The sequence below is a fragment of the Mobula hypostoma genome, chromosome 4 (assembly GCF_963921235.1).
Source record: "Mobula hypostoma chromosome 4, sMobHyp1.1, whole genome shotgun sequence".
In the NCBI taxonomy this organism is placed as follows: Eukaryota; Metazoa; Chordata; class Chondrichthyes; order Myliobatiformes; family Myliobatidae; genus Mobula; species Mobula hypostoma.
Window position 1 is genome coordinate 141,141,726 of NC_086100.1, and position 27,128 is coordinate 141,168,853.

A 27,128-nucleotide genomic window follows, 5' to 3' on the forward strand; every position below is an offset into this window, starting at 1 on the left:
AGGCCAAATCAAAGGAGATGATGAATCAGCATATAGGAGGCAGAGTGAAAATCTGGCTGGGTAGTGCCACAGCAATAACCTTTCACTCAATATCATTAAGACCAAGGAACTGATTATTGCTTTCAGGAGGAGGAAACCAGAGGTTCATGACTAGACATCTGGGGGATCCGAGGTACAGAGGGTCAGGAATTTTAAACTCCTCATTGCTATCATTTCAGAGGATTTGTCCTGGGCCCGGTACCTAAGTAAAATTATGAAGAAAAATCAGAGCAGTGCCTCTATTTTCCTAGAAGCTTGCGAAGATTCAGCATGACATCTAAAACATTGGCAAACTTCTATCGATGTGTGGTGAAGACGATATTGACTGGTTGCATCACAGCCTGGTATGGAAACACCAGTGCCCTTGATCAGAAAATCCTGCAAAAAGTAGTGGATGCTGCCCAGTCCATCAAGGGTAAAGGGAAGTGAACTATCCCACTTGGCTTATACCTATAATACTGTAAGTGGCTAGTCACTTATTGGATGAATGCAACAGCACTCCCCCCGCCCCCCCGTTGAGAGCAATTAATCCCATTCTTTTCCATATTTCCCTCTAGTCCTGCAACTAATTCAGAATGAGGTTTATCATCACCGGCATATGATGTGAAATTTGTTAACTTAGCAGCAGCAGTTCAATGCAATACATAATTTAGAAGAGAAAAATAATAATAATAAATAAGTAGATCAATTACAGTATATATTGAATAGATTTTTTTTTAAAAACATACAAAACACAGGAATACTGATAATTTTTTAAAAATGGGGTAGTGTCCAAGGGTTCAAAGTCCATTTAGGAATCGGATGGCAGAGGGGAAGAAGCTGTTCCTGAATCACTGAGTGTGTGCCTTCAGGCTTCTGCAGCTCCTACCTGATGGTAACAGTGAGAAAAGGGCATGCCCTGGGTGCTGGAGGTTCCTTAATAATGGACACTGCCTTTTCGAAACAGATGTCCTGGGTACTTTGTAGGCTAGTACCCAAGATGAACCTGACTAGATTTACAACCCTCTGCAGCTTCCTTTGGTCCTGTGCAGTAGCACCACCATACCAGACAGTGATGCAGCCTGTCAGAATGCTCTCCACGGTACATCTATAGAAGTTTTTGAGTGTATTTGTTGACATGCCAAATCTCTTCAAACTCCTAATGAAGTACAGCCGCTGTATTGCCTTCCTTATAACTGCATCAATATGTTGGGACTGGGTTAGATCCTCAGAGATCTTGACATCCAGGAACTTAAAACTGCTCACTCTCTCCACTTCTGACCTATCTATGAGGATTGGCATGTGTTCCTTCATCTTACCCTTCCTGAAGTCCACAATAAGTTCTTTCGTCTTACTGACGTCGAGTGCCAGGTTGTTACTGCAGCACCATTCCACTAGTTGGCATATCTCACTCCTGTACGCCCTCTCATCACCACCTGAGATTCTACCAAAAATGGTTGTACCATCAGCAAATTTATAGATGGTATTTGAGCTGTGCTCAGCCACACAGTCATGGGCATAGACAGAGTTGAGCAATGGGCTAAGCACACACCCCTGAGGTGCACCAGTGTTGATCATCAGTGAGGAGGATATATTATCACCAATCTGCACAGATTATGGTCTTCCAGTTAGGAAGTCGAGGAACCAATTGCAGAGGAAGGTACAAAGGTCCAGGTTCTGCAACTTCTCTATCAGGATTGTGGGAATGATGGTATTACATGCTGAGCTATAGTCAATGAATAGCATCCTGACATAGGTGTTTGTGTTGTCCAGGTGGTCTAAAGCTGTGTGGAGAGCCATCGAGATTGCGTCTGCTATTGACCTATTGTGGCAATAGGCAAATTACAATGGGTCCAGGTCCTTGCGGAGGCAGGAGTTCAGTCTAGTCAAAGAAACATTTTGAATCCTCATAGAAACATTTCGAATGTTAAAAGGCATGGACAGAGTGGATGTGGCAAAGTTGTTTCCCATGATGGGGGAGTCTGGTACAAGAGGGCATGATTAAGGATTGAAGGGCGCCCATTCAGAACAGAAATGCCAAGAAATTTTTTTAGTCAGAGGGTGGTGAATCTATGGTTTTAGTTGCCACGGGCAGCAGTGGAGGCCAAGTCATTGGGTGTATTTAAGGCAGTGATTGATAGGTATCTGAGTAGCCAGGGCATCAAAGGTTATGGTGAGAAGGCGGGGGAGTGGGACTAAATAGGAGAAAATGGATCAGCTCATGATAAAACGTCGGAGCAGACTCGATGGGCCGAATGGCCTACTTCTGCTCCTTTGTCTTATGGTCTTATGGTCTTATAACCATCCTCTCAAAACATTTCATCACTGTCGATGTGAGTGCTACCGGGCGATAGTCATTAAGTCTCTCTCACACATGCCTATCACATCCCTTTGATTCATTTTTTTGTGGCTTTAAACTTCACTAAAGAATAATAACGCAAACAACAGGAATTCTGCAGATGCTGGAAATTCAAGCAACATACATCAAAGTTGCTGGTGAACGCAGCAGGCCAAGCAGCATCTATAGGAAGAGGCGCAGTCGACGTTTCAGGCCGAGACCCTTCGTCAGGACTAACTGAAGGAAGAGTGAGTAAGGGATTTGAAAGCTGGAGGGGGAGGGGGAGATGCAAAATGATAGGAGAAGACAGGAGGGGGAGGGATAGAGCCAAGAGCTGGACAGGTGATAGGCAAAAGGGGATACGAGAGGATCATGGGACAGGAGGTCCGGGAAGAAAGACAAGGGGGGGGGTGACCCAGAGGATGGGCAAGAGGTATATTCAGAGGGACAGAGGGAGAAAAAGGAGAGTGAGAGAAAGAATGTGTGCATAAAAATGAGTAACAGATGGGGTACGAGGGGGAGGTGGGGCCTAGCGGAAGTTAGAGAAGTCGATGTTCATGCCATCAGGTTGGAGGCTACCCAGACGGAATACAAGGTGTTGTTCCTCCAACCTGAGTGTGGCTTCATCTTTACAGTAGAGGAGGCCGTGGATAGACATGTCAGAAGGGGAATGGGATGTGGAATTAAAATGTGTGGCCACTGGGAGATCCTGCTTTCTCTGGCGGACAGAGCGTAGATGTTCAGCAAAGCGGTCTCCCAGTCTGCGTCGGGTCTCACCAATATATAAAAGACCACATCGGGAGCACCGGACGCAGTATATCACCCCAGTCGACTCACAGGTGAAGTGACGCCTCACCTGGAAGGACTGTCTGGGGCCCTGAATGGTGGTAAGGGAGGAAGTGTGAGGGCATGTGTAGCACTTGTTCTGCTTACACGGATAAGTGCCAGGAGGGAGATCAGTGGGGAGGGATGAGGGGGACGAATGGACAAGGGAGTTGTGTAGGGAGCGATCCCTGCGGAATGCAGAGAGGGGGGGGAGGGAAAGATGTGCTTAGTGGTGGGATCCCGTTGGAGGTGGCGGAAGTTACGGAGAATAATATGTTGGACCCGGAGGCTGGTGGGGTGGTAGGTGAGGACCAGGGGAACCCTATTCCTAGTGGGTTGGTGGGAGGCTACTGACTCTCACAGCTATCTGGACTATTCCTCTTCTCACCCTGTCTCTTGCAAAAACGCCATCCCCTTCTCGCAATTCCTCCGTCTCCGCCGCATCTGCTCTCAGGATGAGGCTTTTCATTCCAGGACGAGGGAGATGTCTTCATTTTTTAAAGAAAGGGGCTTCCCTTCCTCCACTATCAACTCTGCTCTTAAATGCATCTCCCCCATTTCACGTACATCTGCTCTCACTCCATCCTCCCACCACTCCACTAGGAATAGGGTTCCCCTGGTCCTCACCTACCACCCCACCAGCCTCCGGGTCCAACATATTATTCTCCGTAACTTCCGCCACCTCCAACGGGATCCCACCACTAAGCACATCTTTCCCTCCCCCACTCTCTCTGCATTCCGCAGGGATCGCTCCCTACACAACTCCCTTGTCCATTCGTGCCCCCCATCCCTCCCCACTGATCTCCCTCCTGGCACTTATCCGTGTAAGGGGAACAAGTGCTACACATGCCCTTACACTTCCTCCCTTACCACCATTCAGGGCCCCAAACAGTCCTTCCAGGTGAGGCATCACTTCACCTGTGAGTCGACTGGGGTGATATACTGCGTCCGGTGCTCCCGATGTGGCCTTTTATATATTGGTGAGACCCGACGCAGACTGGGAGACCGCTTTGCTGAACATCTACGCTCTGTCCGCCAGAGAAAGCAGGATCTCCCAGTGGCCACACATTTTAATTCCACATCCCATTCCCGTTCTGAGATGTCTATCCACGGCCTCCTCTACTGTAAAGATGAAGCCACACTCAGGTTGGAGGAACAACACCTTATATTCCGTCTGGGTAGCCTCCAACCTGATGGCATGAACATCGACTTCTCTAACTTCCGCTAGGCCCCACCTCCCCCTCGTACCCCATCTGTTACTCATTTTTATGCACACATTCTTTCTCTCACTCTCCTTTTTCTCCCTCTGTCCCTCTGAATATACCTCTTGCCCATCCTCTGGGTCACCCCCCCCCCTTGTCTTTCTTCCCGGACCTCCTGTCCCATGATCCTCTCGTATCCCTTTTGCCTATCACCTGTCCAGCTCTCGGCTCTGTCCCTCCCCCTCCTGTCTTCTCCTATCATTTTGCATCTCCCCCTCCCCCTCCAGCTTTCAAATCCCTTACTCACTCTTCCTTCAGTTAGTCCTGACGAAGGGTCTCGGCCTGAAATGTCGACTGCGCCTCTTCCTATAGATGCTGCTTGGCCTGCTGCGTTCACCAGCAACTTTGATGTATGTTGCTAAAGAATAATAGCAGCCAATTTTATCATACCTCACTGAGATATGATAAAAATCAGAAGCAACCATAAGAAATCTATGTAGTTACAGAAATAATGTGCAAACACTGTAAAGACATCACTGAATGTCAGGGTTGCATAAGTGTATTTGCCAATAAACTCTTTGATGGGTCAACTGAGAGAAATCTGCAGTCAAACCCTAGACAGCCCAGGCTGCCCAATTAGTGCTCTTTGTCCTCTTGGCAGAGCTGCTACCAATTTCATTAAATAAAGGGGTGAAACTATTTCACTCTGCTGTTCAGTTTTCAGTGGCATTACTCTGAGATGTGAAGATGTGAATTCTCATTTCACGTACAGTATATGAATTTGGATCTACCTTTAAGAACTCAGTATATCATGTGGTGTGACTTTTGATATATCGCTGCAGCAGACACCGCTATTAGCTGAAATTCCTTGCCTTCAATAAAGAATGCTTTGTTGATATCTCACCCTCTGTCATTTGTCAATTTAAGCAGTAAAATAAAAGTCTATAAATATTACAATGGTATTAAGTTTGAGAAATTGTTCTCGACGGATGAGAGATTAACGACCTATTTTGAAGAAAATTGAGAACTGGGTTTCCAATGTAAAGGTGGCAACAAATATTGCCCGATACTTTGGTGACTTTAACAAGTGTGAGTGCAGGCAACCAATAGCCCTGTATGCCAAATCAGTGGAAATGTTTCTAAAGTTAAGTGAGGTTGTTGAAATCTTTTGGAGGAAACCGGGAAATACAGAGAGGGAAAGCAATATTGTTGGTCATGGTAGGGCTGATATCTACCAGCACCATCAGCGGCAGATATGGTCTAATATGCGGACATAATGAAAACCTTTGGAGGGCACATTAGTCGTAACAATAGGGATTTTCAAACAATTTTTGCCATGTTTACGAGCAATCACATAGCCAGTGAATACGTATTGATGCTAAAGGCACTGGTTAAAAGCTATGATTTCCATATCTTTTTACATAGGGACTAATGAATTAGGGAATTTAAGGAGAACTATTTACAACACTGCACTTGGTGATTGAGGAACTACAAAGAATAGCCATCAGGCTGGAAATAGCACAAAACAAAGCAGATGTATGAAGGCTTTGCTGAGAACATTGTTTTGAGATGCACCAGAGAACAAACCCACAGAATGGCCGAATTCTTCTTCAAAAATAAGTCATGTGGATGCTGTAATTGGATTCAGCAGGAAATCGGTATGTTATTGGGTTACCAAAGGTGAAAGGTTATAGATCATAGTCATAGTCATAATTTATTAATCCCTGGGGAAATTGGTTCTCGTTACAGTTGCTCCATAAATAATACAGTAATGGAACCATAAATAGTTAAATAGTAATATGTAAATTATGCCAGTAAATTATGAAATAAGTCCAGGACCAGCCTATTGGCTCAGGATGTCTGATCCTCCAAGGGAGGAGTTGTAAAGTTTGATGGCCACAGGCAGGAATGACTTCCTATGACGCTCAGTGCTGCATCTCGGTGGAATGAGACTCTGGCTGAATGTACTCCTGTGACCACCCAGTACATTATGTAGTGGATGGAAGACATTGACCAAGATGGCATGCAACTTAGACAGCATCCTCTTTTCAGACACCACCGTGAGAGAGTCCAGTTCCATCCCTACAACATCACTGGCCTTACGAATGAGTTTGTTGATTCTGTTGGTGCCTGCCACCCTCAGCCTGCTGCCCCAGCGCACAACAGCAAACATGATAGCACTGGCCACCACATACTCATAGAACATCCTCAGCATCGTCCGGCAGATGTTAAAGGACCTCAGTCTCCTCAGGAAATAGAGACAGCTCTGACCCTTCTTGTAGACAGCCTCAGTGTTCTTTGACCAGTCCAGTTTATTGTCAATTCGTATCCCCAGGTATTTGTAATCCTCCAGCATGTTCACACCGACCCCCTGGATGGAAACAGGGGTCACTGGTACCTTAGCTCTCCTCAGGTCTACCACCAGCTCCTTAGTCTTTTTCACATTAAGCTGCAGATAGTTCTGCTCACACCATGTGACAAAGTTTCCTACCGTAGCCCTGTACTCAGCCTCACCTCCCTTGCTGATGCATCCAACTATGGCAGAGTCATCCGAAAACTTCTGAAGATGACAAGACTCTGTGCAGTAGTTGAAGTCCGAGGTATAAATGGTGAAGAGAAAGGGAGACAAGACAGTCCCCTGTGGAGCCCCAGTGCTGCTGATCACTCTGTCGGACACACAGTGTTGCAAGCACACGTACTGTGGTCTGCCAGTCAGGTAATCAAGAATCCATGATACCAGGGAAGCATCCACCTGCATCGCTGTCAGCTTCTCCCCCAGCAGAGCAGGGCAGATGGTGTTGAATGCACTGGAGAAGTCAAAAACCATGACGCTCACAGTGCTCGTTGGCTTGTCCAGGTGGGCGTAGACACGGTTCAGCAGGAAGACGATGGCATCCTGAACTCCTAGTCGGGGTTGGTAGGCGAATTGGAGGGGATTAAGTGTGGCCTGACCATAGGCCGGAGCAGCTCCAGAACAAGTCTCTCCAGGGTCTTCATGATGTGGGAGGTCAATGCCACCGGTCTGTAGTCATTGAGGCCTGAAGTCATGAAGACTGTAGTCATGAAGAATAAAACTGAAGGGAGCTACTTATCTTCAAAGGGCCTGTTTAAATGGGCCAATGCTACCACTGGCACAAGCTAGGGCACATTGCATGGGATTAAACTCCCCGAAGAAAGGAAATGCTCATGAAGATGGGAACTCTGTTTGCTTCTGATACAAATGAGCACGGGTGTGGAATAGTGCAAACTGAATAGTGAAGGAGTGGAAGTAGGAATAGGGTTATATAGCATGGATACAGGTCCTTTGACACAACCAGCTGAAGTCAACCATAATACCCACCCAGACAGTCCCAATTTACTATGTTCAGCCTAAACCCCTCTAATCCCCTCTCCTCCACTTACCCGTCCAAGTTCTTCTTAAATAATACCATTGTACCTGCCTTAACCAATTCCTCTGACAGCTCCATGCACATCCACCCTCTGTGTGAAAAGGTTGCCTCTCAGGTCCCTTTTAGAATCTTTCTCCTCTCACCCTAAACTGAATCCCTCTAGTTCTGGACTACCCTATTATGGGGGAAAAAAAAGTTGCCAACCATCTTATAGCAGCATCTCAAAATTTTAAACATTTCTTTAAAGTCACTCCGTATTCTCTTATGTTCCAAGAGATAAAGAGCTAGCTTAGTCAACCTCTCCATTTAACTTATGAGCCATGGGTGTTCACCAGGTATCATGGGCATTGCTTAGATCAGGTCAGTCAGACTGGGAGAGTGTGTCTTTGGAAGGATCACAGCATTGGCAAGAGATCCAGGAAATACTCACACTTTGGGTAGCACGGACCATGGTCACACATGCTCTTGGTCAAGAGGGTCTGGTAAAGTGCCAAGAAGTCTTTAGTTAGTAGGTACTGGTAAACTAGGATTACTGTCTACACCTCTTAAATAAAATATTAGTTTAATAGATAGAGGGACAAGATGCACTTTAGCATAAAAGTTCTGGCTTAGATCTGATAGGGTGTTTGGTCTAGTTCTACGTTATATCATTCTATGATTCTCTTGTGTTTTATACATATTCCATATTCATAACATTTCCTATAAATGTTAACATTTCAGAAGTACTTAATTGGCTATAAAGTATATTGGGACATCCAGTGTATTGAAGTATATTATATATATAAATATATTTAATTATATGTACAAATATATTTCAATATATGTTTAAATATATTTCAATATATATCTCAGACTTCCCTTCTTCAGCTAAAAGAAGCAGCACTCAGATTCCAATTCACTTCACTTCTGATCCAGTCTATTTCTGACAAATGAGTAGCCAATGTTTCGTTTGAGAGGACGATACATAAAATGAATGCTTAGAAATGGAATATGGCTGGGGTAAATGGAGATTGTAATGTTTAAATGAGGCTTGAAATTTCACTGCATCTCAATATAAGCTTTGCTGCAATATGAACGGATATGGATGATAAGGTTAGCTTTATCTGTCACATGCACATCAAAACATATAGTGAAATGCAATGAATTTGTATCTACAACAACTTCTTATTCAATGTCAGCAAGACCAAGGAATTGATTACTGACTTCAGGAGAAGGAAGCCAAAATTCCATGAGCCAGTCATCTTTGGAGGATCAGAGATGGAGAGGGTCAGCAACTTTAAATTCGTAGATGTTATGATTTTGGAGGGCCTGTCCTGGGGCGACACATAAGTGCAATTATAAAGAAAGTATGGCAGTGCCTCTTTTTCATTAAGAGTTTGTGGAGATTCAACATGTCATCTGAAACTTAGACACATTTCTATAGATGTGTATGGAGAGTACATGGAGGCCTGGTATGGAAACACTCATGCCCTGAAAATCCCACAAAAAGTAGTGGATACAGCCCAGCCATCACAGGTAAAGCCCTCCTAACCATTGAGCACATCTATTCAGAGGGGTGTCCACAGGGAAGAGGCATCCATTATCAGGGATGCTCACCACCCAGGACATGCTCTCTTCTCACTGCTACCATCAGGAAGAGGGTACAAGAGCCTCAGGACTCACACCACCAAATTCAGGAACAGTTACTACACCTCAACCATCAGGCTTTTGAACCAAAGGGAATAACTTCATACATCTTCACTTGTCTCATCATTGATATGCTCCCACAACCAATAGACTCACTTTCAATGACTCTTCATCTCAGGTTCTTGATATTTATTGCTTATTTATTTATTATTATTATTTATTCCTCTGTGTTTTTACATTTTGTTGTCTTCTTCACTCTGTTTGAATGCCCTAGTAGGGCAGTCTTTCAGTGATTCTGTTATGGTTATTACTCGATAGATTTATTGAATATGGCCACAAGAAAATGAACCTCGGGGTTATATATCGTGACATATATGTACTTTGATAATAAATTTACTTTGAACTTTGAACTTGAACTTAAGGCAGTCATATGTTGAGTTGAACTCCTGCACCATCACTGGTGCCAAATTATATTGGTCTCCGCCATGCCTTTGGATTCATCAGCCTCTTGGATGGGGGAGCCTGCTGCTGGGACAACAGCTTGCTCTCCATACCATATTGCCCTGGGGTGCATATCACATATACAGCTGGGTCAACATCTACAGTCAACCCTGACCAATGGGTCAATGGGTCACAAAAATGTCCTTCTTTAATTAAAATAATTGTTGAAACTGTCTTCAATTGCTAATAGTGAGATAAATGCAAGATGGGTATACAAAAATTTTATGGTGTCTGTTAATTGTTGGAACTATGTGGGAATTTTTTTATCCACTGCATTTAAAAAATCTTCAACTGGAGATGATAATCTATTTATTGAAAAAATAGATTCCTCCCTTTGTACCTGCTCGAGACAACATAATTCTTCCCGCTATTGTAAGCTCACGGGTCCACCGCTAATAATGTTGTCCCTTGATTTAGAAGATATTTTTTATAAAAATAAAACATTAAATCATTTTGCGTAATGGGACCTTAACAAATATTGTACATTTTTTCCTCAAACACTTACAATTTTAAAGAACAATAAGTATTTTTTAGCCAATATTATAATATTTTACTGTGTATTTGATGGTTGTTTTGCCCTTCTCTGCAGCCGATTCTTTCTCACACACCTATCAACTCCTCTATGATTCTCTTTCTGATTACCCCATGAAGACGAAGCCAGTGAGCCCATCAGCATATACTAGGGATGTGGGGAGAAACATGAAGAAAACCCACAAGCCCAGTATGCAAAATACATGTAGACAGCACCCACTGTCAGGACCACACTCAGGTCTTGATGCTGTGAGATAGCAGCACTAACAGCTGAGACACCATTCTGCATTTACGTAAACACAAAATAATCAGCAGATGCTGGGGTCAAAGCAACACTCACAACACGCTGGAGGAACTCAGCAGGTCGGGCAACATCCGTGGAAACGGTCAGTCAACGTTTCGCGCCGGAACCCTTCGGCATTTACGTAAACTGTCAGGACAGAAGTCTAGTTTCTTAATCCTTTCTTCAAAACGTTATAAATAGGAATCTTAATTTGGTTCTACTTCTGTTTTTGAGATGAAGAATATTGTATTTAAGGAAATTGCCAGTTATCCTTGTTTTTTCCTTATTTTGCATGAGTGCTAAATATCCGTGGATGCAGGACTCACAGATAAAGATCTAAATCAGTGTCCAATCAATTATGCCTCAATTGGCTACTTCCCCACTCTGACCAAAAAAAACTTAACATCAGCACTCACCCCATCTTCCTGCCGCCTTAACACGGATAGAGTTCCTCTTGTCCTTACCTACCTCCCCATGAACCTCTGAATCCAACACATCATTCTCTGCAGCTTCTGCCATCTTCAAAGGGATCCTATCACCAAACACATCTTTACTTCTACCCACCACTCTCTGCTTTCCACTGTGATTTCTTCCACAATTTCCTTTTCCATTCGTCCCTCCCCACTAAACTCCCTCCTGGCACTTGTCCCTGCAAACAGCCAAAGTGCAATACCTGCCCATTCACCTCCTCCCTCAGCTCCATTCAGTTCCCTAAACCATCCTTCCAAATGAGGCAACACTTCACCTGTGAATCTGCTAGGGTTGTCTATTGTATCCAGTGGCTTTGATGCAGCCTCCTGTGCATTGTTGAGACCTATCATAAATTGGGGGATCACTTCATCGAGCACCTCCAGCCCATCCAGCAGAAGCAGAACTTCTCGCCGGTCCAAAATTTTAATCCCCATTCCCACATGTTGATCCAAGCCTCTACTTGTGTCACAATGAAGCCACCCTCAGAGTGGAGGAGCAACACCTTACATTCCATCTGGGTAGCCTCCAACCTGAAGACATACTCTCCTTCGGTAAAAAAAAATCCCACCTACTTCGCACTTCTTCTATTCCCACACCCTGGCCTTTTACCTCTTTTTAGCTGCCTATCAATTTCCCCAGGTGTCACTCTTCCTTCCCTTTCTCCTATGGTCCATACTCCTTTCCTATTAGATTTCTTCACTTCCAGCCCTTACCTTTTCCTTCCACCTGGCTTCAGTATCACCTTCTAGCTACCGGTCTTCCCCCTTCCTACCCAGTCCTGAAGAAGGGCCTCCGTCTGAAGCATTGATTTCCATTGCATTCCATTCCAAGCATTGACGTTCATTTCCATAGATGCTGCCTGACCTGCTGAGTTCCTCCAACATTTTGTGTGTATTGATTTGGATTTCCAGCATCTGCAGAATTTCTTGTATGTTGGACTATATACAGTAGTTGGAATCCACTTCCAAAAGATCCTTAAGCTTAGAGTCTCTCATGCTTGCTCAGTGACATTGGGTATTTCTGGTCTGAACAAATACCTTCTCCAGCTTTGCAACGGAGGGTGTAAGCATTTCAGCAATAGGCTGGTAGTTTCTGATTTGGCCTGCCATCCATGCTCACACCTTGCGCTCAACCTTCAGTACTCCTGTGGCCACACCTAACTTTTTTACAATTCTTAGACTGATTAACCTGGAAACCTGCTTTTCATTGTTAAACAGAATGAGGCACAAGAGGAGACTTGGCCTCAGATGGTGTATCCTGGGATCCTGCCTCTGAAACACAATGAGTCTTTTCCTAGTTAAACAAAAGGCTTTTAAACTGTGTTTTAATGTCTCTAGCCCTCAGAAGCATTTAAAACAGCTCAAATAAACATAATCAGTTCTAAAACTGAAAACAAAAATAAACTAACTTAAAGTACTAGAATTTAAGTAGTACGAAAAAGTGAAAGACAGAAAAGTAAACTACTTACCTGCATTTATCTTTTATTCATGGTTTATGACCCTATTCAAATGAACAGGGCTATGTAATAAACACCAGTCATATCTTGTTGAAGTGCTGGATAGAAAGTGCATCTGGTGTATGCAGTGCACACACAGCCCATTTGCACTTGGCATCTGAATCAGTCCTTAAGGGAGCCAAAGATGGTCCAGGAACTGTTTATGCTTTTTTTGGTGGGTCTAGAGGATCAAACAGCACAACTGCTCTTGACCTTGCAAAGGAGCTTTGGCCCGATCCCAAAAATGTTCTCAGGGTTACTTTTGCTCGCCTACAATAAGCTGTGGCCCGAGAATCAAAGTAGTTTGGGTATCCAATTATCAACATCAGCAGTGGGGGTTGGAGGTGGCAGCATATATATTCTGGCAGAAGTTACAATATCCCCTGCAATGTGCTAATCCACTGTACCTTCCAATCCTTTATAGGTTGATGTATTCTTTCTTTCTTTCTTCTTCAGAAGTAATTATGGCTTTTTATCATGCTGTGTTAAGTGATGCAATTTTTTTCAGTTTTCCTTACCCCTAACTGAGTGGCCCCACTGTGATTTATCAGCACAAGTGCAAAAAGATATTTTTCTTAAGCATTTGAAATACTTCTCAGCCCTTTAGTAAAGAGAATTGTTTTAACCAATTTCAAAATCCATTTAGAAGACTTACTTTTGAGGATTTTCTACTTCTTCTGTGACAAAGTTCATGTAAAACCTGGATGAAACATCAAAAATATAGAAAAGACAATTGTTTAATTCATATTAAATTCAAGGAGGTGAGCAAAGCACAGAAGCTGTTAACATTACCTGTAAAATATTTACTATTACATTCAATTCACTTGATATCATCCAATCTTTCATCCTTTGTGCCATCTTTGACTATCATGGCTTTAACTGTTATGTCCCCACACTTTGGAATTCCTGAGTTTCCTCTAGCTTGCCACTTTCCATGAGATACAAACCTATTACCCTCCACAACTCTGCTATGCTCTCATCCCTTCCTTCCACTGTCATCCTTTACTACGCATACTGTCTTTCTGACTGCAGCTTTCTGTAATGCGTTTGTACATTAGGGATGCTAAGGCAAGTTGTTACTGTAGTTGCGATTTGTGCTGGCAGCAAATCATTTCTTCATGTCTCACTCCTTTGTGATTCATTTCTTTCTGTTATATGCAGTAAATCTATATGACATTTTGTAATGCCAACTATCAGTTTCCCTAAGATGTAAAAGCCTTCAAGAAACAGTATCCCACAGAGATAAATAGCCAGTCTTTGAAAAACATCATCTATCATACATTGCTTGTTGATGCTTTTTTTTTAAATCAGACGTATCCTTGTCTTGCCATTATAGTAAAGTGGGCTAAAATGCTTTCAGTTATTGGGGCATCAAGTCTCAGCTTAGCTCTTGCATTTCTCTGAAACTCACATAGGACAACAATGAGGAAGAAAATGGCAACTATTTCTCACAAGGAAGAGAAGAAGTGGCGGAACAGTTTTATCCAGGGTAGATTTAGGAGTGGCCCAACATTGCTCCATGTAGAAGAATCTAAACACTTCATATTGATTCACTCTCAAACCTTTTCCATTTGACTGGCTTTTAATGGAGCAGTAGGCGATGCTTAACTGCTCTCTCACAACATACCACATGAATGGTCTTAACCAGAAACAACGACTCCCACTTCCCTCTGTGGATGCTGCCTGACTTGCATTGTGAATGTTGCTCAAGATTTCCAACATCTGCAAAAACTCTTGTGTTTGAGTTCCTTAGCAACTTGTTTTCTTTTTGCTCCCTCTGCATTCCTCCCACCTCTTTATCATTTACTTCTTTCCCGAACATGAGCAAAATCATTCCATTCCCCTGACAGAGACAGTGACTTGATCCTACCCAAGTGAAGGCATGACTATTTCTCACACTTCCTGCCTTACTCTTCAAGCAAGATCTGTAATGACAGAAAGTCTGTCATCAGTGCAACAGAGTCAGGCTGGGTGGGGTAAGGCTCAGCAACTTGAGTATTCAACATTGCGAATTTGAGGGTACATTCCTGCTCCACGAAACACTCTTTGTAACAGAAAGGCATGAATTATACATTATCAATCAACTGTACGATAATTAATCATTCTCATTGTGAATGGATGGCACTTACTAATGTGGAGAAACACTTAAGGGAATTTTGGTTTATACATAAACTATGCTTGCTATGAATCAGATAAAAGCAAAGTGAATCTGGTATTCCTCACTGAGGTATCTTTCTAATCTACGTCCTAATAACATTATCTGTGGCTATGTTTGAACATGGTCTAATAAATCTACTCCTGGGATGCTTTTCTATGTCAGTGTTTTTATGTACAATGTTAGTGTTGGTGTTGTGTACTAAAAATATGTTTTGAAACTATAGAAATGAATGTCACAGGGAATTAAATGGAAGGTGCTAGGATCTGGATATTAATGAAGAATATGAGAAGCTCATCACCACAGCACTTTGGAATGTCAACAAAGACTAGCAAATTTCCACAACTTTATGGTGGAGAGCATTCTGACTGGTTGCATTACTGTCTGGTATGGAGGCTCCAATGCACAGAACTGAAAGAGGCTGTGAAGGATTGCAGACGCAGTCAGCTCCATCACGGGCATTACCCTCCCCACCATCGAGTTCTTCAAGAAAGATGGTGCCTCAAGAAAGCGACATCCATCATTAAAGACTCTCACCATCTGTGATATGCCCTCTTCTTATTACTACCATCAGCAAAGAAGTATTGGAGTAAGAAGGCCCACACTCAACATTTTAGGACCAGCTTCTTCCTCTCTGCCATCAGTTTTCTGAACAGTCCATGAACTCATGAACACTACTTCCCTATTCTTCTTTTGCTCTATCTATTTAATTTTTTATTGTAACAGATAATAATTTTTTATGTCTGGCATTGTACCGCTGCCACCAAAACGATAATATTTTTGAGATATGTCATGATGGTAAACCTGATTCTGATTCTAATTACATTCTTCATGAAATAAAACAAGGTTATGTTCTTTGGTCCTTGTGACTTTTCTGCCATTCAATGGGTTCATGGCTAACCTTTTTTCTCAGCACCACTGTTCTGTGCTAATATTAGATTCCATTAATTTCTGGAAATGTTTCAAGAAATTCTGGAGACTTCAAAGTCTTAGTCTGAGTAACAGGAAGCTAAAATAGTTACTTAAGCTGTGTGCAGGAATGATATGTAGGTTGAGGTCTTTGGAAGTCACTAGCAATATAATAGATGCTGGGCTTGATGTCCAAGTTGAAGCTGGAGGTCTCAGAAACTTTCTTGTATGGCTCTTCAACTTCATGAGCATATCTTACTTTAGACAGCTTCCAGCCTTAGATCTGCTGGTGGAATTGGCTGCTTTGCAACCCACAGTCATGCATAAGTTGCGGGGCAAATAATTTTGAATGACTATAATGCCCCACCTATTTTTCAAAGTGTCCTTGCTATTGGTCAGATTTGGAATTCTATAGGGATCATGTCAAATGGCTTAATCCTGATATTTTATTCTTCCCAACCCTCTTCCATCTAAAGGGTAAAGAATTTAAACCTTGCTTAGTTATATTTTAGACTCTTCTGGAAGTTCCCCTCAAAGGTCAGTTTGACTATTTAAAATCAAGGTGATCAATCCCACTTAGCAACGGTGCTGAGCTAATCCACAGTGGGCTTCAGATGAAGGAATGGGTCTGATTTGAGAAGACAATTTCTATATGCTGTTACTGATAGATCAGATCCATGTTTTCGTGCAACTGCTCACATGTTGGTTACATCCACGAAATTTTCCATGATGCAATTCCTCCAAGCAGAACACATGTTAATGGGTGTGGAAGCAGTGAAAGAGCACTGTAGCTTGCACTCTTCCTCACAGCATTCTCTATATTTTCCTAAGTTCCCATAAAGAAAAGGAGGTCAGTATTCCAGGCTCCAAATTCTTTTGAAGATTGTGCAACGTAGACAATTTCTCAAACAACCTCTATTCAAAACTTATCAGAATTCCTTAGTTAACGTTTGCAATGCAATCTGATTAGCAAATAGGTATATAATAAGTATGTCAGTGGACTGTGAAATGTCTGTGTGTGCGTACATGTATGATGTGATTAAGATATACAATAAACGTTAATTGGTCCAGAGAGACCCATCAAGATAATACACCGAGTGCATGACTTTATGTTGATTTTTGTGTTTCAAATGAAATAATTCCACTTGGTTGTTTTAATAGTGTGGTTTAAAGTTGCAGATTGTGGTTGATTCCATTACAGACACAACTTAAGGACCAGCTGTCTTTTAGTAAGACCCTTTATAAGAACAATTTCTGCTAGGTTCACTTTCACATGTTATGCACTTACCATCCTGCATATGCATACATTCCAGAATAAAAAGCAAGGGGAAGTCCCATAAGACTAACTTCGGCTTGCTGAAAGGGTTGAGAAAAATTTTGTGTTTCTCCTGTGGTTTGAGAGAGAGGAAAATGATAATAAACATCAAGTCATTACAGAGGCTTGCAGGAACAAGTAATTTGATTAACTAAACAAACTTATCTATCCTTATGACATAGCCAGGAAAAGGGATGATGTCCTGACGAGTAAATATAGGGAGCCAGGAAGGAAGCTAAAAAGCAGGAACTCAGGGGTAGTAATCTCAGGTTCCAGGCACCAGTGAGGGTACGAATAGGATGGTATGGCAGGTGAAAGTTTGGCTGAAGTGTTGCTGCGGGATCAGAGCTTCAGACTTGTGGATCACCAGGATCTCTTCTGGGGAAGGTATGACCTGGACAAAAGGGAAGAGTTACACCTGAGCCAGAGAGGAAACAATGCCCTTGCAGCAGGTTTACTAGAGCTGTTCGGCAGGGTTAAATCTAGGTTGGTAGGTGGATGAGAACTAAGCATAGGTCAGATGATGGAGGAGTCAGTGTAAAGATAGCTGCATTGTATAGAGAGATTGTGAGGAAGGGTAGGTAGTGGATAGAACATAAATACAGTCAGTTGGATGAGTTGAAGTGTGTTTACTTTAATGTGGGACGTATCAGAAACAAAGGTGATGAAATTAGATGGGTAAGTACATGGACCTGCCAGTGTCAAGTGCAAGAGTGGCTGATTGATGCTTCAGAAGTATGATGTTTTAAAAGGGACAGGGAGGGAGATGAATGTGGTGAGATAATGGCATTGCTAATCAGGGATAATATCACAGCTGGAGTATGCTGTGGAGAAATAAGACCACAAAACATAGGAGCAGAATTAGGCAGCTTGGCCCATCATGTCTGCTTTGCCCTTCAATTATGCTGAATAATTATCCCTCTCCACCCCCTTCTCCTGCCTTCTCCCCATAACCTTTGAAGCCTTGACTAATCAAGAACCTATCAACTCCACTTTAAATATATTCAATGATTTGGCCTCCATAGCTGTCCGTGACAATGAATTCTACAGTTTCACTACCCTCTGGGTGAAGAAATTCCTCATAATCTCAGTTCTAAATGAATGTCCCTCTACTCCAAGACTGTGCTGTCTGGTCCTAGACTTATCCATGATAGGAAACTTTCGCTCCACATCCACCCTATCTAGGCCTTTGAATATTCGACAGGATCTCCCCTTATTCTTCTAATCTCCAGCATGTACAGGCCCGAAGCCATCAAACTGTTCATAGTTTAACCTTTTCATTCCCAGAACCTCTTCTACATTCTATCTTTTCTTAGATGAGGAGCCAAAAACTGCTCACAATACTCCATATGCAGACTGACTAATGCTTTATAAAATCTCAGCATTACATCCTTGCTCTTATATTCTTGTGCTTATGAAATGAATGCTGACATTGCATTTGTCTTTTTTACCACTGACTCAACCTGTAAGTTAAACTTTCAGGGATCCTGTACAAATGCTCCCAAGTGACTCTGCCCCTCTGATTTAGAATTTTCTCCTTGTTTAGAAGGTAGTCTATGCCTTTATTCTTTGTATAGTGCACAAGTATACATTTCCCTACATTATATTCCATCTGCTACTTCTTTGCCCGTTTTCCCAATCTGTCTGAGTCTTTCTGCAGACTCTATGCTTCCTCAGTACTATCATTCCTTCACTTACCTTTGTATCGTCTGAAAACCTGGCCACAAAGCCATCAGTTCTGTCATCCGAATCATTGATATATGATGTGAAAAGAAGCAGACCCAATACCAACTCCTGCAGGACAACACGAGTCACTGGCAGAGAACCTAATAGGTGCCCTTTATTCCCATACTTTGCCTCCTGCCAGTTAGCCAATCTGCTATCTATGCTAGTATCTTTCTTGTAATACCATGGACTCTTATCTTGTTAAACAGCCTGATGTGTAGTACCTTGTCAAAGACCTTCTGAAAATCCAAGTTGAACAACATCCACTGATTCTTCTTTGTCTAACCTGCCTGTTATTAAATCAAAGAATTCCAAATGATTTGACAAATCTGATGGAATTCTTTGATTAGCCCTACTATCATGTGCCTCCAACAACCCTGAAACTTCAAACTTAATAATGGTATCCAATATCTTCCCAACCACTGTAGTCAGCAAACTGGCCTATAAATTCTTTCTTCTACATCCTTCCATTCTTCAAGAGTGGAGTAACATTTGCAATGTTCCAGTCTTCTGGAACCATTCTAGAATCTAGTGATTCTTAGAGTCATGGAGTCATAGAACACTACAGCACAGAAACAACCCCTTCAGCCCATCTAGCCCATGCTGAACCATTAATCTGCCTATCCCATTGACCTACACCCGGATCATAGCCCTCCATGCCTCTCCAATCGATGTACCTATCCAAATTTCTCTTAAATGGTGAAATTGATCCCACGTCCAGAACTTACCCTGGCAGCTTGATCCAATTCTCACCACCCAGTGAGTGAAGGTGTTTCCCCTCATGTTCCCCCTAAACATTTCACCTTTCACCATGACCTTTAGTTGTAATCTCACCCAACCTCAGTGAAAAAAGCCTGCTTGAATATACCTTTCGGTAAATTTTTCCATCTATCAAATCTCCGCTTAATCTTTTACATTCTAGGGGATAAAGTTCAAACCTTTCCCTATAACTCAGGTCAAGTTCCAGCAAAGTCCTTGTAAATTTCCTCTGCACTCTTTCAATCTTATTTACATCTTTCCTGTAAATAGGTAACCAAAACTGGACACAGTACTGCAAATTAGGCCTCACAAACGTCTGATAGAATTTCAACATAACATCCCAACTCCTGTACTTAATACATTGATTTATGACGGCCAATGTGCTAACAACTTTCTTTCTGACCCTATCTATCGACGACGCCGCTTTCACAGAATTATGCATCTCTATTACCAGATCACTGTGTTCTAGCACACTCCTCAGTGCCCTACCACTCACCACGTAAGACTTCTCTGGTTAGTCCTCCACTGGATAGTTCTCCCAAATTTCAACACCTCACATGTGTCTGTATTAAATTCCGTCTGCCACTTCTTAGCCCATTTTTCAAGCTGGTCCAGATCTTACTGCAAGCTTTGATAGTCTTCTTCACTGTCTACTACATCCTCAATCTTGGTATCACCTTCACATTTACTGATCCAGTTTACTACATTATCATCCAGATAATTGATATAGATGACAAACAACAATGGACTCAACATCGATATCTGTGGCACACCGCTAGTCATAGGCATCCAGTCAGAAACGCAGCCATCTACTACTACTGTCTGGCTGCTCCCTCAAAGTAAATGTGTAATCCTATTTACTACCTCATCTTCAATACCAAGTAACCAAACCATCTAAACAATCATTACTAATGGCTCCACAATCTCTTCAGCTACCACTTTCAGAACCCTGAAGTGTAGTCCATCTGGTCTAGATAATTGTCTAACATAATCCTTTCAGCTTACCAAGCACCTTCTCCTTCGTAATAGCAACTACACTCACTTCTGCCCCTGACATTACTGAACTTCTGCCATTCTGCTAGTGTTTTCCATAGTGAAAACTGAGGCAAAATCCTTATTAAAGTTGTCTACCATTTTTTTCTTCCGCTTTACTACATCTCCAACATAAATTTGCAGTGGTCCAAAATTGACTCTCATCTCTCATTTATTCTTTATATATCTGAAAAATTGGTATCGTCTCCTCTTTTATATTATTGACTTCATATTTCATCTTTTCTCTCCTTATAGATTTCCTCTCCTTTTAGTTGTCTTCTGTTGGTTTTTGTCAGCATCCCAATTCTCTAACTTTCCCCCTTTTTTTTTTGCTATATTATAATGCCCTCTCATTTCCTTTTATGCTGTCTTTGACTTTTTTGGTCAGCCATGATTGCCTCATCCTCCCTTTCAAATACTTCTTCATCTTTGGGATGCATCTATCCTGTGCCTTCCAAATTGCCCCCAGAAATTCCAGCCATTGCTGCTCTGGCAGCATTTTTGATAGTACCCCCTTCAAATCAACTTCGGTCAGCTTGTCCCTCATGCTTCTGTGATCCCCTTTACTCCACTGTAATATTGATACATCTCACTTATCTTCTCCCTCTCAAACAGCAGGGTGAGTACTATCATATTATCATCACTGGCTCCTAAACATTCCTTTACCTTAAGCTCCCTAATCAAATCGGTTTCATTACACAACACCCAATCAAGAATAGCTGAACCCCTGGTGAGCTCAATCACAAGCTGCTTTAAAATGCCATCTTGTAGGCATTCTGCAAAGTATCTCTCTTGGGATTCAGCACCAAGTGATTTTTCCCAATCTACATGCACATTAAAATCCCCCTTGACTATCATAACATTCCTCTTTTTACATAACTTTTCTATCTTCCATTGTAATCTGTATCCCACATCCTGACTGCTGTTCAGAGGCCTGCATTTAGCTTCCCCTCAGGGTCTTTGTACCCTTGCAGTTTAACTTTACCCACAAAGATTCTACATCTTCTGATCCTTTGTTACCTCTTTCTAAGATCTTGACTGCGTTTTTTTTTTACCAACAGAGCCACCCTATTCCCTTTTGACCACCTGTTTGTCACTTTGATAGAATGTGTATCCCTGGATGTTAAGCTCCCAACTATGATCTTCTTTGATGCTGTGATGGTGACATCATACTTGCTAATCTCTAATGGAGCCACAAGATCATCTACCTTGTTCTGTATACTGCATGCATTCAAATATAACACCTTCCCTCCTGCATTCATCACGTTTTTCTCGATTTTGCCTCCATGTTACACTTCAACTCATCCCACTGACTGCACTTTTGCCCTATCATTTGCCTGTCCTTCCTAGCAGTCTCACCACACACGGCATCAACTTGTATGCCAACTTCCCCATCCTCAGCCCTATCACTCTGGCTCCAATCCCCCTGCCAGATTAGTTTTACCCTCACCAATAGCTTTAGCAAACCTGCCCAGAAGGATATTGGTCCCGCTTGGGTTCAGTCCTTTTTCTACAAGTCATACCTTTCCCAGAAGAGATCCCAATGATCCAGAAATCTGAAGCCCTGCCTGCTACAGCACTTCCTCACAACTCATTATCTCTACTATCATCCTATTCCTGCTCTGACTAGCACACGGTACTGGGAGAAATCCACTTTACTACTTTGGAGATCTTGTTCTTCAACCCCTTCCATAATAGTCTATACTGATGGCACAGGACATCTTCTCTCTTTCTATCTATGTCATTGTTGTCAATATGCACCATGACCTCTGGTTGCTCACCCTCCCTCTTGGGAGCTTCTGCAGCTGTCCTGACACAGCCTGGATCCTAACACCTGGGAGACAACACACCACACCTGCATCTCTTTCATGCCACAGAATCTCCTGTCCATCTCCTAACTATTGTGTCTCCTGTCACTATAGTTCTTCCTGACATTACCCTTCTCTGTTGGCCTGGTTGCTGCTGCTCTGCCCTGATAGGTCCTTTGCCCTTCACCTCCACCCCCCCCCAAGCAATGATCAAAGGAGTATACTTGTTGCTGAAGGGAATCCTACATTTGACTGTTTACTCCCGTTACTTCTCCTTGTGGCCATTCACCTACTATCTGAAACCTGCATATTCCGAATGTTAAAAGTCCTGAACAGATTAGATATGGCAAAGTTACTTCCCATGGTAGGGGAGTCTAGGACAAGAGGGCACAACTTCAGGATTGAAGGACGTTCCATTTAGAACAGAGATGTGGAGAAACTACTTTAGTCAGAGGGTGGTAAATCTGTGGAATTTGTTGCCACGAATGGCTGTGGAGGCCAAGTCACTGGGTGCATTGAAGGCAGAGATAGATAGGTTCTTGATTAGCCAGTGCATCAAAGGGTATGGGGAGAGGCAGGCAAGTTGGGATGACTGGAAGAACTGGATTAGCCATGATTGAATGGCAGAGCAGACTCGATGGGCCAAATGGCCTACTTCTGCTCCTATATCTTATGGTCTTACACTCTGGGTGGGACCACCTCAATAAAATTCCCATCTATGAGGTGTCGAGCCTCCTAAATGGCCCTGAGTACATCCGGCTCTATTCCTCGACTTTGTCAGTCCGGAGCTGAAGTTGGGTGTACTTCCTGCAGGTGTAGTAATTTAGGAGGCAAATAACTGCCTTGCAATTCCACATCTTGCAGGAGGAGCATTCCACTGCCTTAACTGCCACCCTGCCTGCACTTGTTATACAGTACTCCTCACTTCTTAAGCTTAAGTTCTCGCCTGCACTTGTTGTTGCCTAAGCCTGTTGAGTCAATGCCTGACCACACTAACTGTGCACTCCAACAACAGCTGCTCCATTAACACTTAGCTTCTTTTTATTGGCTCCTGCTTAGTTCAGAGATTATTATGTTAGCAGCTAGCTGAAAAGTTCCGTAAGGCTTTGAGCTCTTTTAAATGCCTCACTGCCTCGCCAACAAACCATGTCCCATGATAATCACAGCCCGCCGAAAAAATATTGTCTGCTGAATCAATCTGGGTGGATGGCAGAAACAGGAAGGGAGCAATCACTCCATTGGGAGTTTGGGAGTATACTACAGGTTCCCCAATCACAACAAGGTCATTGAAGAGGAGACCAGAAAGCAGATTTTGGAAAGGTGCAAAGGTAACAAGGTTGTTCTCATGAGTGACTTCAACTTTGCTAATATTGATTAGCACCTTAGTGCAAAAGGTTTAAATGGGGCATAATTTGTTAAATGTGTCCAGGAAGGATTTCTGACACAATATATGGGCAAGTTATCAGGAGGAGACGCTACACTGGTAGTTGGCAATGAAGCTGGTCAAATGACAGATCACTCAGTGGACGAGCATTCTGGAGACAGTGACCAAAACTCCTTGACCTTGAGCATAACCTTACACAAGGATAGGAGCAGACAGTATGAGGAAGTATTAAATTCAGAGAGTGCTAAATATGATACTATTGGCAGGAAGTTGGAAGCATAAATGGGAACACGTGTACTCAGGGAAATGTACAATGGAAATGTGGAGGTTGCATGGGGTTCTGGATATGTTTGTCCCATTGAGACAGGTTAAGGATGGTAGGGTGAAGGAAGCATGGTTGACAAGCGATACGGAACATCTAACCAAAAGGAAGAAAGAAACAAACTTAAGGTTTTGGAAGCGATGATCAGACAGAGCTCCAGGGAGTTACAAGGCAGCCAGGAAGGAAATAAGGAGAGCTAGAAGGAGACATGAGAAGGTCTTGGTAAATAGGATTAGGGAAAGCCTCAAGGTGTTCTACGTGTACATGAAGAATAGGATGATGACTAGGGTGAGGATAGGACTGATTAAAGACAAAAGAGGAAATGTGTTTGGAATCAGAGGAGGTAAGGGGGATTCTTAATAAATACTGTACTTCAGCATTCACCAGAGACAGGGACCTTGATGAATGTGAGGTCAGCGTAGAACAATATTAACAGCAGGATTTTTAGCAGTGTGGAGAAACAGAGGGACCTTGAGATCCAAGTCCATAGACCTCTCAAATTTGCCAAGTAAGTTGAAAGAGCGGTTAGGAAGGCATATGGTGTGTTGACCTTCGTTAGTCGGGGGATTAAGTTCAAGAGTCTCGAGGTAATGTTGCAGCTCTATAAAACTGTTGATTAGTTCACATTTGGAGTATTAAATTTAGTACTGGTTTCTTCATTATAGGAGCTTTAGAGAGGTTTAGAGAGATGCTGTCTGGAATAGAGAACAGGTCTTATGAGGAAAGTTTGAGTGAGCTAGCGCTTGGTCTTTGGAGGATGAGAGGAGACTTGAAAAAGATGTATCACATGATAAGAGGGATAGATACAATCCACAACCACTGTCTTTTTCCCAGGGTGGCAATGCTTATACAAGGGGTCATGCTTTTAATGTGATTGAAAGAAAGTAAAGGGAGATGTCAGAGGTAGTATTTTTTAAAACACAGAGAATGATAGGTGTATGGAATACATTACCAGGGATGGTAGTACAGGCAGGTAAATTAAGAACATCGAAGATACTCATTGATAGGCAAGGATGAAAGAAAAACTAAGGGCTATTTGGGAGGGAAGTGTTAGCTGATCTTGCAGTAGGGTAAAAAAGTCAGCAGAACATAATGGGCTGAAGGGCCTGTACTGTGCTTTACTGACTCTGTGTTCCATGTTCTTATTGATGACATACTTTTTACAAATTGATTTATCAGACTAATGGGCTGGTACTGAATTGTGAACAGGCCCATGTGATCAGTCAAAAGGTGTGGAAAGAAAGTGTTTGATAATTAAAAAGAATCTTCCAGTGTTATCCTTTACTGAAATAAGTCCAAGAATCAATTATTGATGATGTGTTGTTACCATCCTCTTCCCCACATTCAAAGGTGTGAAATCTAGGTGTTATTGCTAATTAACACAAAGGGGAAATTTCAAAGGAAGTTAAAATTATTACAATATGGAACAGCTTTAGGTGAACTGATATATCTAAAGAGTAAGCACACGAGGGAGAAAGGAATGGAAAGTCACACTTGATAGGATTAGAGGTTGGAAAATTAAGAGGGGAAGAAGATTTCTCCTTTGGAACGTTTACAATGGAATCACAACTGCATCAGGACTAACTTTAATCTTATGACTAATTTATAAATGTTTTGCTTTGTATCATTGTAGAAGCTGAACTGGTAAGAGTGGACACCATAGGAAACTGAGCAAAGGGATTGAAAAAATGTCAGCCATATCTTATATTTATCTCTGAACTAGTGGGCTGTGGTTTCAGGCATTACTCCAGAGACCTGAAGACACAAACCACCTGACACTGAAAGGCAATAATGAAGCAAATTGTTGGAGAAGTTAATATCTGAATGAGATTGATCAAAATCCATGTCTGCCTTCCCACGTGGGGCTTATATGTATGCAGGGAAATATTTTATTCTATGATATCTTGCTCTCACGTGGAGTCTTTCTGATCTGATTCAGTAAGTGCTGGATAGTGGGAAATCTGAGTGCTGAGTGAGGGCAGTAAAATCTGGGATTTCATGTTGTAACTCCTATCAGTGATCCCAAATCAGTGGCTTTTTTCAATGCTAGTCAAAAGAAAAAAATATATAGTTCCTCATTACACAAAAAGCCAAACACATACAACAAAACCAACAGAGAAAAATTATTTCTCGTTTGTCATTCTGTCATAATAGTGAAGTGTTTTGTGCCTACTTACCTTTGAATAACAGCACCATTCCAGGGATGATTATTATTAAAATGGCAACAAGTTTGCAGAATGTCAGGGAGATCTGTAGCCGCGCAGTCCAGCTGACGCTTGTGCAGTTAATATACATTATCACAGCTGGAAAACAAAGAAAACAAAATGAACGCTGTTACCCAAGGTAACTAAACACTGCACAATGTCACTTCAATGGGAACCACTAATAAGCAACTCGCTCAAAACCAACTTCAGTAAATTTTCTTCATATTGTTGTCAGACTGATGAACATAATGTCATCAAAGCAGCTGATACATCAAAAAGGATTAAAATATTGACAACATAAATAAAGAAATCCATCTCTCTCTATATTCTTAGCTATAATTGCTTCCAATATAGAATGGATATAGAAACTGCCTATTGTGACTGTGATTTTTCTCAGGGTAGGTTTGCTAATTTTGGAAAAACATTGCGAGGCTGGAAGTGAGAATAAGGTACACACTAAGTAGAATCACACAGCAAGGGAGTGCCCAATCAAAGGGTGAGTTATCTGGAGCAGGGCTGATGTATCTGAACAGCTGGACACAGATCTGGATTCAGTGTAACACCTGCCAAGTTTAAAAAATGGATTGGACAAATACCGTGGGAAAGAAGAATTTCAATTCATCAAAAGGAAACAGCTAATGCCAAAAGTGATTTGCTAAAGACATCGTATTCCATTGACTTAAAATCTCTCGACTTATTGTAATTATTTTTAAGCTTTCTGGAAAAGAGCTTCTGTAAAAAAGGATCAAAGGGTTTAAACACAAACCTCAATGTCCCTCTTATGGTGTCCAGAGAGTATTTAATTCTCAGGTGTCACAGAGAAGAAACAGTTTTAA

The 27,128-nt window shown here is 42.2% G+C and overlaps 1 protein-coding gene across 1 annotated transcript in view; it reads right to left on the reverse strand.

The window, feature by feature from the left end:
- slc7a11 (solute carrier family 7 member 11) overlaps window positions 1-27,128 on the reverse strand; it is a 219,992-nt gene that overhangs the window by 74,444 nt on the left and 118,420 nt on the right. Inside the window, exons 4-6 of the mRNA XM_063046656.1 lie at window positions 26,266-26,391; window positions 17,032-17,131; window positions 13,335-13,379 (exon numbers count right to left, since the gene is read on the reverse strand). Of these exons, the coding sequence (XP_062902726.1) occupies window positions 13,335-13,379; window positions 17,032-17,131; window positions 26,266-26,391 (271 nt within the window). The remainder of the gene's footprint in view (window positions 1-13,334; window positions 13,380-17,031; window positions 17,132-26,265; window positions 26,392-27,128) is intronic.